The following is a 13,816-nucleotide window of genomic DNA, read 5'->3' on the forward strand; positions in this document are numbered from 1 at the left end:
CAGCCCACCCAGTGCCACCCCTGCCATGGGCAGGGACACCCCCCACTAGCCCAGGTTGCCCAAAGCCCCATCCAACCTGGCCTTGAACACTGCCAGGGAGCCAGGGGCAGCCACAGCTTCTCTGGGCACCCTGTGCCAGGGCCTCAGCACCCTCACCGGGAAGGAGTTCTGCCTCCCATCCCATCTCCATCTCCCCTCCTGCAGCTTCAGGCCATTCCCCTTGGCCTGTCCCTCCCTGCCCTTGGCACCAGCCCCTCTCCAGCTTTCCTGGAGCCCCTGCAGGGACTGGAAGGGGCTCTGAGGTCTCCCCGCAGCCTTCTCTTCTCCAGGCTGAACCAGCCCAACTCTCTCAGCCTGAGGTCTCCACAGCAGAGGTGCTCCAGCCCTCGCAGCATCTCCGTGGCCTCCTCTGGCCTGGCTCCAACAGCTCCGTGTCCTTCTTGTGCTGGGGACCCCCGGACGCAGCACTGCAGGGGGGTCTCAGCAGAGCGGAGCAGAGGGGCAGAATCCCCTCCCTCGACCTGCTGGTCACGCTGCTGGTGATACAGCCCAGGACACGGGTGGCTTTCTGGGCTGCCAGCGCTCATTGACGGCTCATGTTGAGCTTCTCATCCCCCAACACCCCAAGTCCTTCTCCTCAGGGCTGCTCTCCATCCATTCTCCACCCAGCCTGGAGTTGTGCTTGGGACTGCCCTGACCCACGTGCAGGACCTTGCACTTGGCCTCGCTGAACTTCGTGCAGTTCACATGGGCCCACCTCTCCAGCCCGTCCAGGTCCCTCTGGATGGCATCCCTTCCCTCCAGTGTGTCAACCCACCACACAGCTCGGTGTTGTCAGCAAACTTGCTGAGGGTTCACTCGATCCCACTGTCCATGGCACCGAAAAAGGTGTTAAACAGCGCCGGTCCCAGTACTGACCCCTGAGGAACACCACTCCTCACTGGTCTCCACATGGACATTGAGCCATTGACCACAACTCTTTGAGTGTGACCATCCAGCCAATTCCTTATCCACCAAGTGGTCCATCCATCAAATCCATGTCTCTCCAATTTAGAGACAAGGATGCTGTGTGGAACAGTGTCAAATGCTTTGCACAAGTCCAGGCAGATGATCTCAGTCACTCTTCCCTTCTCCACCAACGCTCTAACCCCATCATAGAAGGCCACCAAATTTGTTCAGGCACGATTTGCCCTTAGTGAAGCCATGAAGACTGTCACCAAGCACACTTCCACGTGCCTGAGCATAGTTTCCAGGAGGATCTGCTCCATGATCTTGCCAGGCACAGAGGTGAGACTGACCACTCTACAGATCCCCGGGTCTTCCTTGTTTCCCTTTCTAAATTGGGGGTTATGTTTCCACTTTTCCAGTCAGTGGGAACTTCCCCAGGCTGCCACGACTTCTCAAATGCGATAGAGAGTGACTTAGCCACGTCATCCGCCACCTCCCTCAGGACCTGCGGATGCATCTCATCAGGGCCCATGGACTTGTGCACCTTCACATTCCTTAGATGGTCTCAAACCTGATCTTCTCCTACAGTTCTTCATTCTCCCAGTCCCTGCCTTTGCCTTCTGTGACCTGGGCGGTGTGGCTCGAGCCCTTGCAGGTGAAGACTGAGGCAAAAAAGTCATGGAGTACCTCCTCAGCCTTCTCCATATCCTGGGTAACCAGGGGCTCCCGTTTCATTCCGGAGGGGGCCCACATTTTCCCTCTCCTTCCTTTTATCACTGACGTCTCTATAGAAACTGTTCTTGTTGCCCTTGACGTCCCTGGCCAGATTTAATTCTACCAGGGCTTTGGCTTTCCTAACCTGATCTCTGGCTGCTCGGACAGTTTCTCTGTATTCCTCCCAGGCCACCTGCCCTTGCTTCCAGCCTCTGTAGGCTTCCTTTTGTGTTTGCCTTTGCCCAGGAGCTCCTTGTTCATCCGTGGGGGCCTCCTGGTGTTTTTGCCTGACTTCCTCTTTGTTGAGATGCATCGCTCCTGAGCTTGGAGGAGGTGACCCTTGACTACTAGCCAGCTCTCTTGGGCTCCTCTTCCCTGCAGGGCTTTGTCCCATGGCACCCTACCTAGCAGGCCCCTGAAGAGGCCCAAGTCTGCTCTCCTGAAGTCCAGGGCAGTGAGCTTGCTGTGCGCCCTCCTCGCTGCCCTGAGGATCTTGAACTCCACCGTTTCGTGGTCTCTGCAGCCAAGGCTGCCCTTGAGCTTCACATCCCCTTTGCTGGTGAGAACAAGGTCCAGCATGGCACCTCTCCTCATGGGCTCCTCTGTCACTTGGAGAAGGAAGTCATCATGGATGCATTCCAGGAACCTCCTGGATTGCTTGTGCCCTGCTGTGCTGTCCCTCCAACAGATACCGGGGTGACTGAAGTCCCCCATGAGGACCAGGGCTTGTGAACGTGAGGCTGCTCCCATCTGTCCATAGAGGCCTCATCCACTCGGTCTCCCTGGTCAGGTGGCCTGTAGCAGACCCCCGCTGTGATGTCCCCTGTCCCTGCCCTCCCTTCAATCCTGACCCATAAGCTCTTGGTAGCTGCTCGTCCATCCCCAGGGGAGCTCCACGCACCCCAGCTGGTCACTGACATAGGGGTGAGACCCCTCCTCGTCTGCCCTGCCTGTCCTTCCTAAAGACCCTGTACCCTTCCATCCCAACACTCCCTAGGAGGCATCCCACCACGTCTCCGTGATGCCCATGAGATCACAGCCCTGCAGGCGTGCGCCCGTCTCCAACTCCTCTTGTTTGTTCCCCATGCTATGGAGTGTACCACGAGCAAACTCATCCTGTAACCTATCTCATGAAAAGGTCCCCACATGCACTGGGAAGCTCTGCTTGGTAAACTTGGATACACACTGCTTTTCCAGACTGACAGCTGTAGAGGACAATGAGCAGCTGGGCACCCTCGAGTTTTAAGACTCACAGCTATCATTTGCCAAGTTTATGTCTAAGAATGCCTTACTCATGTGGATTTAATCTAGGTGAGATACAAATCTCAGATAAAATGTAAATCGGCCTTTACGTTATGCTTAGACAATAGAGATGGAAATAATACAAAGCCCACCTTACCACCACCTCTGTGTTTTAGTAACGTGCAACAAGGATCCTTTTCCATGAAGAATATGGCTGGAGGCAACGTCAGTTAATGTTTTGAATTGTCCTCTACCATTTCCCCAGGCTACCAGAGGAATAGTCCTGAAAGGAGCGCCATCTCTTAGCAAACCCTAGGCATCCAGACGATGGAGAACAATCCTGTTCTGCCTAACCCTAGCAAGGAGACAGCTTTGGTCAGAACAAATAACCTCCTGTAGAGTCCAGTCCAGCTATCTATCTGAGATGTCATCTACTAAGTGAAAAATGCAAATCGTTTCTCATCTTTCCAGTAATAAATCTCCTGTTCCTTAGCTAAGAAAGGAAAAAACAAGAAGCCTCAGAAACATAATGCTCCAGACAATAAAAAGTTAGCTTTTCAAAGGCAAAAATTATAGTCTCCAGAACTGAAGAACCCTGTTTTGTAGAAGAGCAAATGCAAATAAGACAACGTAAAAACACACGAACTGCGTCTCTGATCTAGGTCCTTTGCTGGCCCTTCTCCAGCTACCCCCGCCTGCCTTCCCACCTCCCTTACCAGCCGCCAATCCTCTGGAACACCCTTTGAAGTCCTACAGCCTTAATTTACATTCAGGAGCTTTTATACTCCTTGCTGGGCTCCAATGACTCCAGCAAACTGCACGTGCAGGTCACGTGCGGCTTCCAAGGGTAAAACCAGGATCCCCCAGTCCACCTGAACTGCTGCCTGCACGTGCAGCTGACAAAAAAAGCTTGATAAATAAGAGAACAGATGGATCGCTAAACTGGACCATTCCATTTTAAGATTACAAACTTCTGATTATGTATTTCTGCAACTGTCAGGATTCCTGCAGATTAAAAAAAAAAAAAAAAAAAAAAGTTTCCTTTGCAGAACTGCAAAAAGATACAATTGTGGAGCTGAAAGTGATTATTGTCTTAATTTGTAACAGCTGCTAAGCTAAATTTTTTTAAGGCTACTAAGTAGTCATTAGATGTTTTAATTTAGATCATCAGTATAATTTCTTACATAATCATTGATCTGCTCATACTGATAACTAAGTTATCTCACTAACTAAAGTGCTGACAAGCTGGAACGGTGCCAAAATCCTTTTTATTTACCTTCTAATAAAGAAAATAATGTTAAGATGTGATTATTCATTATAATAAAAGTAAAATGATTCCATACGCTGTATTTTGCAAGATATTAGATCTTATAATCTCTCACCTTTCAAAGCTGGAAAACTGACTGTGTTTTCATTTTTACAGAAAAAAAAAATATATGTTTTGTTTTACTGTTGTTAAATATTTGGAGAGACTGCTTATGATGCCGTGTCACAAAAAAGCAGTTCTTGTTTACCTCTGGATTATCTTCAATAAAGCTTTCACTCAACAGCACAGTTGAAAAGATCACCTTCCTACAGAGGAGGTGGGCGGCAGCTTGTTAATAAGAAACTTTCTGTCACACCTTTGACTTTGCAGCATAATAATTTAAAATTAGGATATATTTTCATTGGATTAAAACAACTAACACTGTTAAAAAGACTGAGACGGATGCCTTACCCAGACAGGACAGTCATGTACCACCAGTCTGACATTTCCAAACACACAAGCTTGATAATCGGTACAAACTGGGTTTCCGACGTGACTGGCAGACAAGCTGCTGTCGATGTGGGAAATGAGAGCGCTTCTCCCGAGATAGCTCCAGATCAGGCTTGGCTGCTGATTGTCCTCAGAAAACCCGTCTCTCTCATTCCCAAAAGCAACAATATTAACTGACCTAAAATAAAAATAATAAAGACAAAGCTATGTTAACAAAGATGAAGGGCAAAGATAAGAGAAAAAAAATCCCCTTAAAAAAACCATATTAATCCTTTCGAATTCTCTTCCCTCCCTAGATTGTAACACACATACCCCACCCCCACTCCCTGTAATCAACAGCAAAACACATACATGATCTCAAATCCAACAGCAGGAGGAGAGCAAAGCGGAAAAGAAAGCTTGCAACGCTGCTTGCATTACAGATCCCCAGCTGGCTTGGCTTTTTATTTGCTGGTGTCTACGCTCAGCCTCGCTGCTGAGACCTCGGGGACTCCTGCTGCATTCCCTCGCCTGCGGCCAGTCCGGCTAACTTGGTGCCGGCTGCTCCGGGCGATGGACCGCAGCCGCACGCCAGAGCTGCAGCAGCAGCAGGAGCAGCAGCAGGAGCAGCAGCAGGAGCAGCAGACCAGGCAGCGGTGGCTGCGTTACTCGGCGTCTTCTAGGTGAACCTGAGGCACAAGGCAAACAGCCGGCCGGTCAGTCGGTCACGGCCATCGCATCTTGACGTCAGATATCAGGAGCAGAGCATACGCAATGGGCAGAGCAAGCTGACGTTTCTGCAGCGCCGACACAGTGCAGCCAGGTCAGCAAAGGCAGACAAAAGGCGCTTGAGCAGAGCAGCGTCTGACCTTGTGCGAGGGGTGTTCACAGGGCACGCTTCTGCTGCACCAGCATCACGACTCCAGGTCACTGCCACAGCTCACCTGCACCAGAGGAGCGACCAGCACCAAGGGACCGCCGCAGCAGAAGGAAGACAGTGGACAACATCAGCTGTTAAAGTAATTTTTAAAAAAATGTAAATAGTATCCATTTTTTCAATATTAGGCTGATAATTTCTAAAATGCCAGTGTAGATTTTTTTTTAGCATTTGTGTGCTGTTTAAAGCACTGCTTTCAAAAAGGACAATCTATAATTATAATAAAATAAACACAAATACCTGGAACCAAACCTGTTCTAAAATGGCATCTGATCTGCCAGATACCACTATACACATCAGAGTAAAAAAACAGAGTAAAAACATTTTAGGCACATTTCATGTTAAACAAACACCGTCTATTATGTGAACACATGCTCCTGTTAACCCCATGGGCAAGAACTCATTCAACACAATTATCCATGGCATAATTAACAGATCTTTGCCTGCAATGATACCTACTCTGAGAAAAGTACTATTCCACTATTGGCAAATGTAGGAGATGACAACTGATGTCACTGCCAAAGTTTTCCACCGACTTTGTATTGATTGGCTGGGCCATTTTTAAAAATCATAAGCATTATTATCTGTTGTATGCTAATGAAGTCAAGTATTACTTTTTATATTTTTATTATAAATTCTACAGTGCCTACTGGAAAAAAACAACAACAAAACCAAACATAAAACAATCAAAAAAACCAACAGAATATTTACGAACATTTTTGTTTCCCCATGTTTTATCAAATTCTAGGGTTTTTTCAGTCTCTCTTTGGTTAGAAAACTAAAAGATAAATGACAGACGAGGGGGTTGGTTTTGTTGTTCTACCCCTCCCCCTCAAAAAAAAAAGTTTAATCTATGTTGCTTAAGTGAGTTAAAAAAATGTAGGCAATCAAAGGAAGCCACTGGTTTTTCCACATATGATCCTCAGGCTGTGATGTATCATCCTCCACGTCCAAATCCTCAGTAGCATCCACTTCATACGTGACGTTCATTTGTAAGACCCAGCACACTCAGAGACTTCACACTCTTCAACCATGTCTACCACTATGTTTTTTAAAGGACATTGAATATCCCTTGGAATCCTTAAATATGAACTTGTAGTGGTCAAGATGTTGAAAATAAGGAAACCTTTGCAAGAAAAGTTTTTTACCACACAAGTGAATAAAACCTAGTGTAGCTAAATACATACATATTCACACACATACACACACACGCAAATACATATATACATACATCAAATTTATATATACATACATATAAATTTTATACATTTACATATATAGGCCCTGATGGGATGCACCCATAAGTGCTGAGGGAGCTGGCAGATGTTATTGCTAGGCTGCTCTCAATCATCTTTGAAAGGTCATGGAGAACAAGAGAGGTGCCTGAGGACTGGAGGAAAGCCAATGTCACTCCAGTCTTCAAGCAGGGCAAGAAGAAGGACTCAGGAAACAACAGACCAGCCAGCCTCACCTCCATCCCTGGAAAGGAGATGGAACAACTTATTCTGGGGGTTATCAATAAACGTATGGAAGAAAAGAAGGTTATTGGGAGTGGTCAACATGGATTCACCAAGGGGAAATCATGCCTGACCAATCTGGTAGCCTTCTATGATGGCATGACCAGCTGGGTGGACAAAGGGAGAGCAGTGGATGTTGTCTGCTTTGACTTCAGCAAGGCTTTTGACACCGTCTCTCATACCATCCTCATAAGCAAGCTTAGGCAGTGTGGGTTGGATGAGTGGACAGTGAGGTGGGTTGGGAACTAGCGGAATGGCAGAGCCCAGAGGGTTGTGACCAGCGGCGTAGAGTCTGGTTGGAGGCCTGTAGCTAATGGTGTGCCCCAAGGGCCAGTGCTTGGTCTGGTCTTGTTCAACATATTCATCAATGACCTGGACAGGGGACAGAGTGTACCCTCAGCAAGTTTGCTGACGATACTAAGCTGGGAGAAGCAGCGGACACAGCAGAAGGCTGCGCTGCCATTCAGCAAGACCTGGACAGGCTGGAGAGCTGGGCAGAGAGGAACCGTATGAAATTCAATAAGGGCAAGTGTAGGGTCCTGCACTTAGAGAAGAACAACCCCAGGCACGAGTACAGGTTAGGGGTTGTCTTGCTGGGAAGCAGTGCTCGGAGAAGGACCTGGGAGTCCTGGTGGACAACAAGCTCTCCATGACCAGCAATGGGCCCTCGTGGCCAAGAAGGTCAATGGTACCTGGGGTGCATGAAGAAGAGCGTGGCCAGCAGGTCGAGGGAGGTTCTCCTGCCCCTCTGCTCTGCTCTGCTCTGCCCTGGTGAGGCCACATCTGGAGTTCTGTGTCCAGGTCTGGGCTCCCCAGTTCCAGACAGACTGGGAACTACTGGGGAGAGTCCAGCCGAGGGCTACGAGGATGATGAGGGGAGTGGAGCATCTCTGGTATGAGGAAAGACTGAGAGAGCTGGGGCTGGTTAGCCTGGGGAAGAGAAGACTGAGAGGGGATCTGATCAATGCTTATCCATATCTAAAGGGTGGGTGTCTAGAGGAAGGGGCCAGATTCTTCTCTGTGGTGCGTAGTGACAGGACAAGGGGCAATGTGCACAAACTGGAACAGGGAAGTTCCATCTGCATAGGAGGAAAAACTTCTTCCCTGTGAGGGTGACTGAGCCCTGGGACAGGCTGCCCAGAGAGGTTGTGGAGTCTCCTTCTCTGGAGAGATTCCAAACCCGCCTGGACGTGATCCTGTGCAACCAGCTCGAGGAGATCCTGCTATGGCAGGGGGGTTGGGCTAGATGAGCTCCTGAGGTCCCTTCCAACCCCCACCAGTCTGGGATTCTGTCATATATATGTGCACACACGTGCAGGCATGCACACACATAGAGAGCTGTTACACCAGGAAAAACTGCGTTAGTAAATAGGGCAGCCCTAGTGAGAAGTGACTCAATTAACCCAAACTCCAATTAGCATAGCTTAGTCATGGCTGCAGACCTAGCCCTGCCCAAGGGTGTGAAGGACAGAGGTACCAACAGAGATGGAGGGTCACAGAAAACACCTGTTTCCCTCTCACTCCTTCCTTGAAACACCTGGGAAACTAATTAGGACTGCAAGAAGCATTAATTCTGGCAAATTATGCAGATGGTGGATGTGGGATTCATCTCACCTGATGAACAGCACTTAAAGCTTACAGCACTAGAACACTACACTGTTTTAGTAACAGTTCTGCAATCAGAAGATTTAAAACAACATTTGAAAAAGCAACCATTAAAATTGGATGAAAATGCTGTCTGTTCTGTGAAAGTAGGTGCATAACCCCCATTTTGTCTGCACTGCTGAGGGACTGTGCAATACATTTCAAATAAACGAACAAAAAACAGGAAAGGAAATTAGTTCAGTTTTGCAGGGTAATATACATACGAATGGAGAAGTTGCTTGGCATCCCTCCCTCAAATGCATTCTGCAAGTTGTGTGGGCACTGCAAGGGAAGGCATAAGGGATTGTTTAACTCGGAGAAAAGGATTATAGAGGATTGCTTGGCTGTTCCCTGTTTGGCAAACTGGAAGCTGAATATCCTACGATAAGCAGACATTTCAGCCAGCAGGCATTTGCCATTTCTGCTGACATGCAAAGAAAAAACTTCAGAAAAGGGAGCCTTTGACAGGGTTCAGAAAACAATTACATATTTGGTCTTGTGCATTTGACACTGGAACATTATTATTTTGTTTCACATCATTTCTGTGGAAGTTTTCTAGCAAGTATCTCAGATAAACAATGAAAACAAACAGTCTTTGCTGACAAGCGTAGTATTTTTCATGGCAAGGAGATAACTGCAGCCAAGTCAAGAAGGAAGATTTTTTCCTTGTGGAAGTTGTAGCCTTACTTCCACTGATTCACGTATGTGAATTCACAAAATTGTCCCATATTTTCAGGACAGTGAGGAGATTGAATGCACTCGGATTCAAAGTTGTTGCCAAGCCCACTCTAGGTGAGCCAATGCACTGCACAGAACTGATGATGATGTTATGAGCAGCTTTAGGTGCACGAGAAATGACGTTGTTCTACGAGAGGCAAATTTCCAGTTTTCTTCCCAAAAATAGAAGGTGGCTCCAGATAACAGTAATACATTTTGGTGAATAGAGGTGTTTCCACCTGAAGTTGCAAAATAAAACTTGTGATAGGCTTGACTTTGTTGGTGCCCATCCACACTGCAGAGATTGTTGCTGCAAGATCTGACAGCTGAGACCTCCTGCACGGACAAAGCATGAGCAAACAAAAGGAGTTTTTCTGTGGTTGTAGCCATCTGCCACATCCAAACTAACAAAAGCCGCCCGTGTGTGGGAAAGCGAGGAATGAATGGCAGGACAGTGTTTAAGGACCGCTAATATTTTTCAGTGCAACTGTGCCAGAAAAAGGGTGCAGGGTTGATGGGGCTTGGAAGCCTGGGTTCATTTTTTTTCCCCACGTGAATACTCAAGCCAATTTCAAAGGTGGTACCGGTCTTCTGGCCAGAGGTTACTGTCATTCCAGCTCAACAGATTTCACTGTTGACTGCTTTCCAGAGGTCACTGGTGGAGACATCAGGGGAAACCAGCACATATCCCAAGAATTTTATACTGAGTTGTGGAATCGCCATACTTGGAGGCATTCAAGGTTTCACAGGAAAAGCCCTTTGCACTGGGAAAGCTCGCAATCTGAGCTCATTAGACATGCTTGGAGTGGAGGCTGGGTTAGATGACCTCCAGAGGTCCCTTCCAAACTGTGTTATTCCCTGACTCCACGAATTCCCTCCCTCTTGGAGAGTGACCGCTAAGCCCTGTCCTTCACTTCCTCTTCTTACACCAGCTTTCAACCCCAAAACCAACCTCTCCTCCAATTTTGTGGCAACTTAGTTTCTTTACAAAGTTTAATACGCTTTGCAAAAAGCTTCTCAAAGGCTTTTTGAAAATTCAAGAGGATTATCATGCCCACACGACCCCCTTTATTGGCATACTTACTGCCCTTCCTCCAAATGCCAGCGATGCTGGAACTCACTGGAGCCTCTCCAACATCTTCCCAACAGATTATGTTCATCCATGTGTTCCTTGATCTCATTCTCTGTTACAGACTGTATCATCTCACCAGGAATCGCAGCCGGCCCCATTCCTTCCGCATTCCCCAAACCTCACTAAAGCAGTTTTTGTACATACTGGCAGCCTCCAATGACACTTCCAACCATACACAGACCCCAGACCCCGTTCTGTGTTTTTTTATTGAGTTTCTGAGAAACACTCTCATGCATGTTATCTGCTCCTGGCCACTTATTAGTATCTACTTTAATTATCTTTTTCTCATATTACTGTATCAGATCAAGTAATGAAATATCAGCCCAATGTTGAATCAAAAATATGAAGAGGGTGAAAAATTATCTGATGGGAGGAGCAGGAGAAAGAAAAATGATTCTATTTTCATTTAAACCAGACCCAATTTGTAGGAGAACAGAGCGGTGAAAGTAACTACTGAGTTGTGGAAAGCCGCTGACGTGGTGAGGGTGAGCTGTGGATGACCAGAAGCCAGCTCTGCTGCTGCAGAAGTCCGGTGGAAGGACTACCATCCAAGCTTGCCGCCTTCAGTGGTGAGGGAACAAGTTCTCCTGTTACGAGAAGGGGACCCATCTGCTGCCTACACACCTCAACCTGCTGCAGAGATGAAGGGCTGAAACAACACTCCATGCTGCAGAAGAAGACACCCCGTTCACAGTGGGAAGAATCCTCCAATGTAGATGTACAGCTGCGCCATGCAATTCTCACATCATTGTTCAACAAGAGTTATCAATTGCATTAGCATGCAGGTCAAAGGATCAAAAAAGTATTTTATACGTTATTTCTGCGGGTTTTGAAAAAGAAGCCATCACCCCGAGGTGAGCATGGACCGTCACACGATGCAGAGGAGCACCATCCCCACCCTGGCCTGCCCTCATTCTTCTAGCCAAGGCTTGTTGGCTTTGCCTGGTGCTGAGGCTGAGCAGTGGGAGAAGTGGGAATGGAGCAAGCACCACGAGGTAGGTGCCCCCACCAGAGCAGTGGGGATGGTGTCTCCTGGGATGGCCCGGCGACACATACTGCTAAACACTCTGCAGGTCTCTGCTACCTGGGTGACCCCTTCCACAAGGTGCTTGGAGAGGTGTGGAACCACCCTGGCAGGAGGTAGAATTAAGGTTGGGACAGATCTCTAAGATCATGAAGTCCAACCATTGACCCAACATCACCATGTCTACTAAACCATGTCCCAAAGTGCCACATCTACACGTTTTTTTGAATACCTCCAGTGATGGTGACTCCGCCACCTCTCTGGGCAGCCTGTTCCAATGCCTGACCACTCTTTTGGTGAAGAAATTTTTCCTAATCTCCAATCTAAACCTCCCCTGACACAACTTGAGACCATTTCCTCTTGTCCTTTCACTAGTTACTTGGGAGAAGAGACCAACACCCACCTCAGTACAACCTCCTGTCACGTAGTTGTAGAGAGTGATCAGGTCTCCCCTCAGCCTTCTCTTCTCCAGCCTCAACATCCCCGGTTTCCTCAGCCGCTCCTCATCAGACTGGTGCTCCAGACCCTTCCCCACTCCATTGCCCTTCTCGGGACACACTCCAGCACCTCAATGTCCTTCTTGTACTGAGGGGCCCAAAAGTGAACACAGCACTTGAGGTGCAGCCTCATCAGTACCGAGCACAGAGCAATGATCACTGCTCTGGTCCTGCTGGCCATGCCATTTCTGATACAAGCCAGGATGCTGTTGGCCGCCTTGGCCACTGGGCACACTGCTGGCTCATACTCAGCTGGCTGTCGACCAGCACCCCCAGGTCCTTATCTGCCAGGCAGCTTTCCAGCCACTCTGCCCCAAGCCTGTAGCGATGCCTGGGGTTGGTGTGACCCAAGTGCAGGACCCATCACTTGGCCTTGTTGAACCTCATACAGTTGGCCTAGGCCCATCAATCCAGCCTGTCCAGATCCCTCTGCATAGCCTTCCCGCCGTTAAGCAGGTCGACACTCCCACCTAATTTGGTGTCATCTGCAAACTTACTGAGGGCACACTCAATCCCCTCGTCCAGATCATTGATAAAGATGTTAAGCAAGACTGGCCCCAAGACTGAGCCCTGGGGAACACCACTTGTGACTGGCCACCAACTAGATTTAACTCCATTCACCACAACTCTCTGGGCTCAGCCTTCCAGCCAGTTTTTTACCCAGCAAAGAGTGCACCTCTCTAAGCCATGAGCCACCAGCTTCTCTAGGAGAACGCTGTGGGAGACAGTGTCAAAGGCTTTACTAAAGTCCAGGTAGACAACATTCACAGCCTTTCCCTCATCCACTAGGTGGGTCACCAGGTCATAGAAGGAGATCAGGTTGATCAAGCAGGACCTGCATTTCATGAACCCATGCTTGCTGGGCCTGATGCCCTGGTTGTCCTGCACATGCCTGGTGAGGGCACTCCAGATGAGCCGCTCCATAATCTTCCCCCATAGAGAGGTCAGGCTGACAGGCTTGTAGTTCCCCGGATCCTCCTTCCAGCCCTTCTTGTAGATGAGCATCGCATTGGCAAGCCTCCAGTCATCTGGGACCTCCCCTGTTAACCAGGACTGCTGATAAATGATGGAGAGTGGCTTGGCAAGCTCCTCCACCAGCTCCCTCAGCGCTCTAGTTATCTCAGTACTCTATGCTGCTGTGCTCAGATGCTGCTGTATGTTGGGGACAGGGATGAGATGGCATATGCTCCACACGTTTTGAAAGTTCTGGGCTATTTAAATCCATTTTATGATCCCCTGGATTAAGTGCTTAAGACCGAGTGACCCAGAGCCTGAATTCTACACGGAGAAGTGCCTCAAAAACTACTTAAAGTGCTCCTGCAGAAGTGCTGCCCTTTGCCCGCCCACTGTTTTGTTCAGTAACGTATAAAGTTTCTAGTTTTGTTACTAAAAATGCATTATAGGAGTGCAGATAACATTCATTACATTAGGTAAAGGAAAATGGTCTAATAATGTCAGCTAAACGTGTGAGTTTTAATGCGTATTTTAGGAAAACAAAAATTAATTTTTATACAACTGCACTTCTCCAGCATTAAAAGACAGAGCACATTGTTAATTAGCTTTCCTTATATGGATATAAAACATTTTCCAGGTGGTCATTGGATGGCTATTTCAGATTTTTAAAACTGTTTTTGTTTCCAAAAATCCAAAGATCCAGTTTAGAGCTAGGCCTTAAATTGTCTGTTTGTTTATTTGTTTAATTATTTATT

The 13,816-nt window shown here is 47.9% G+C and overlaps 1 protein-coding gene across 2 annotated transcripts in view; it reads right to left on the minus strand.

Moving 5' to 3' along the window:
- Positions 1 to 5,301, minus strand: part of RHOBTB3 (Rho related BTB domain containing 3) — a 32,550-nt gene extending 27,249 nt beyond the window's left edge. For both annotated transcript variants that reach the window (XM_075740209.1, XM_075740208.1), the window contains exons 1-2: positions 5,012 to 5,301; positions 4,622 to 4,838 (exon numbers count right to left, since the gene is read on the minus strand). In XM_075740209.1, coding sequence (XP_075596324.1) covers positions 4,622 to 4,838; positions 5,012 to 5,013 — 219 coding nt within the window. In that variant the 5' untranslated portion in view covers positions 5,014 to 5,301. The remainder of the gene's footprint in view (positions 1 to 4,621; positions 4,839 to 5,011) is intronic.
- Between the last annotated feature and the right edge of the window lie 8,515 nt (positions 5,302 to 13,816).

The sequence above is a fragment of the Balearica regulorum genome, chromosome Z (assembly GCF_011004875.1).
Source record: "Balearica regulorum gibbericeps isolate bBalReg1 chromosome Z, bBalReg1.pri, whole genome shotgun sequence".
Lineage (NCBI taxonomy): Eukaryota > Metazoa > Chordata > Aves > Gruiformes > Gruidae > Balearica > Balearica regulorum.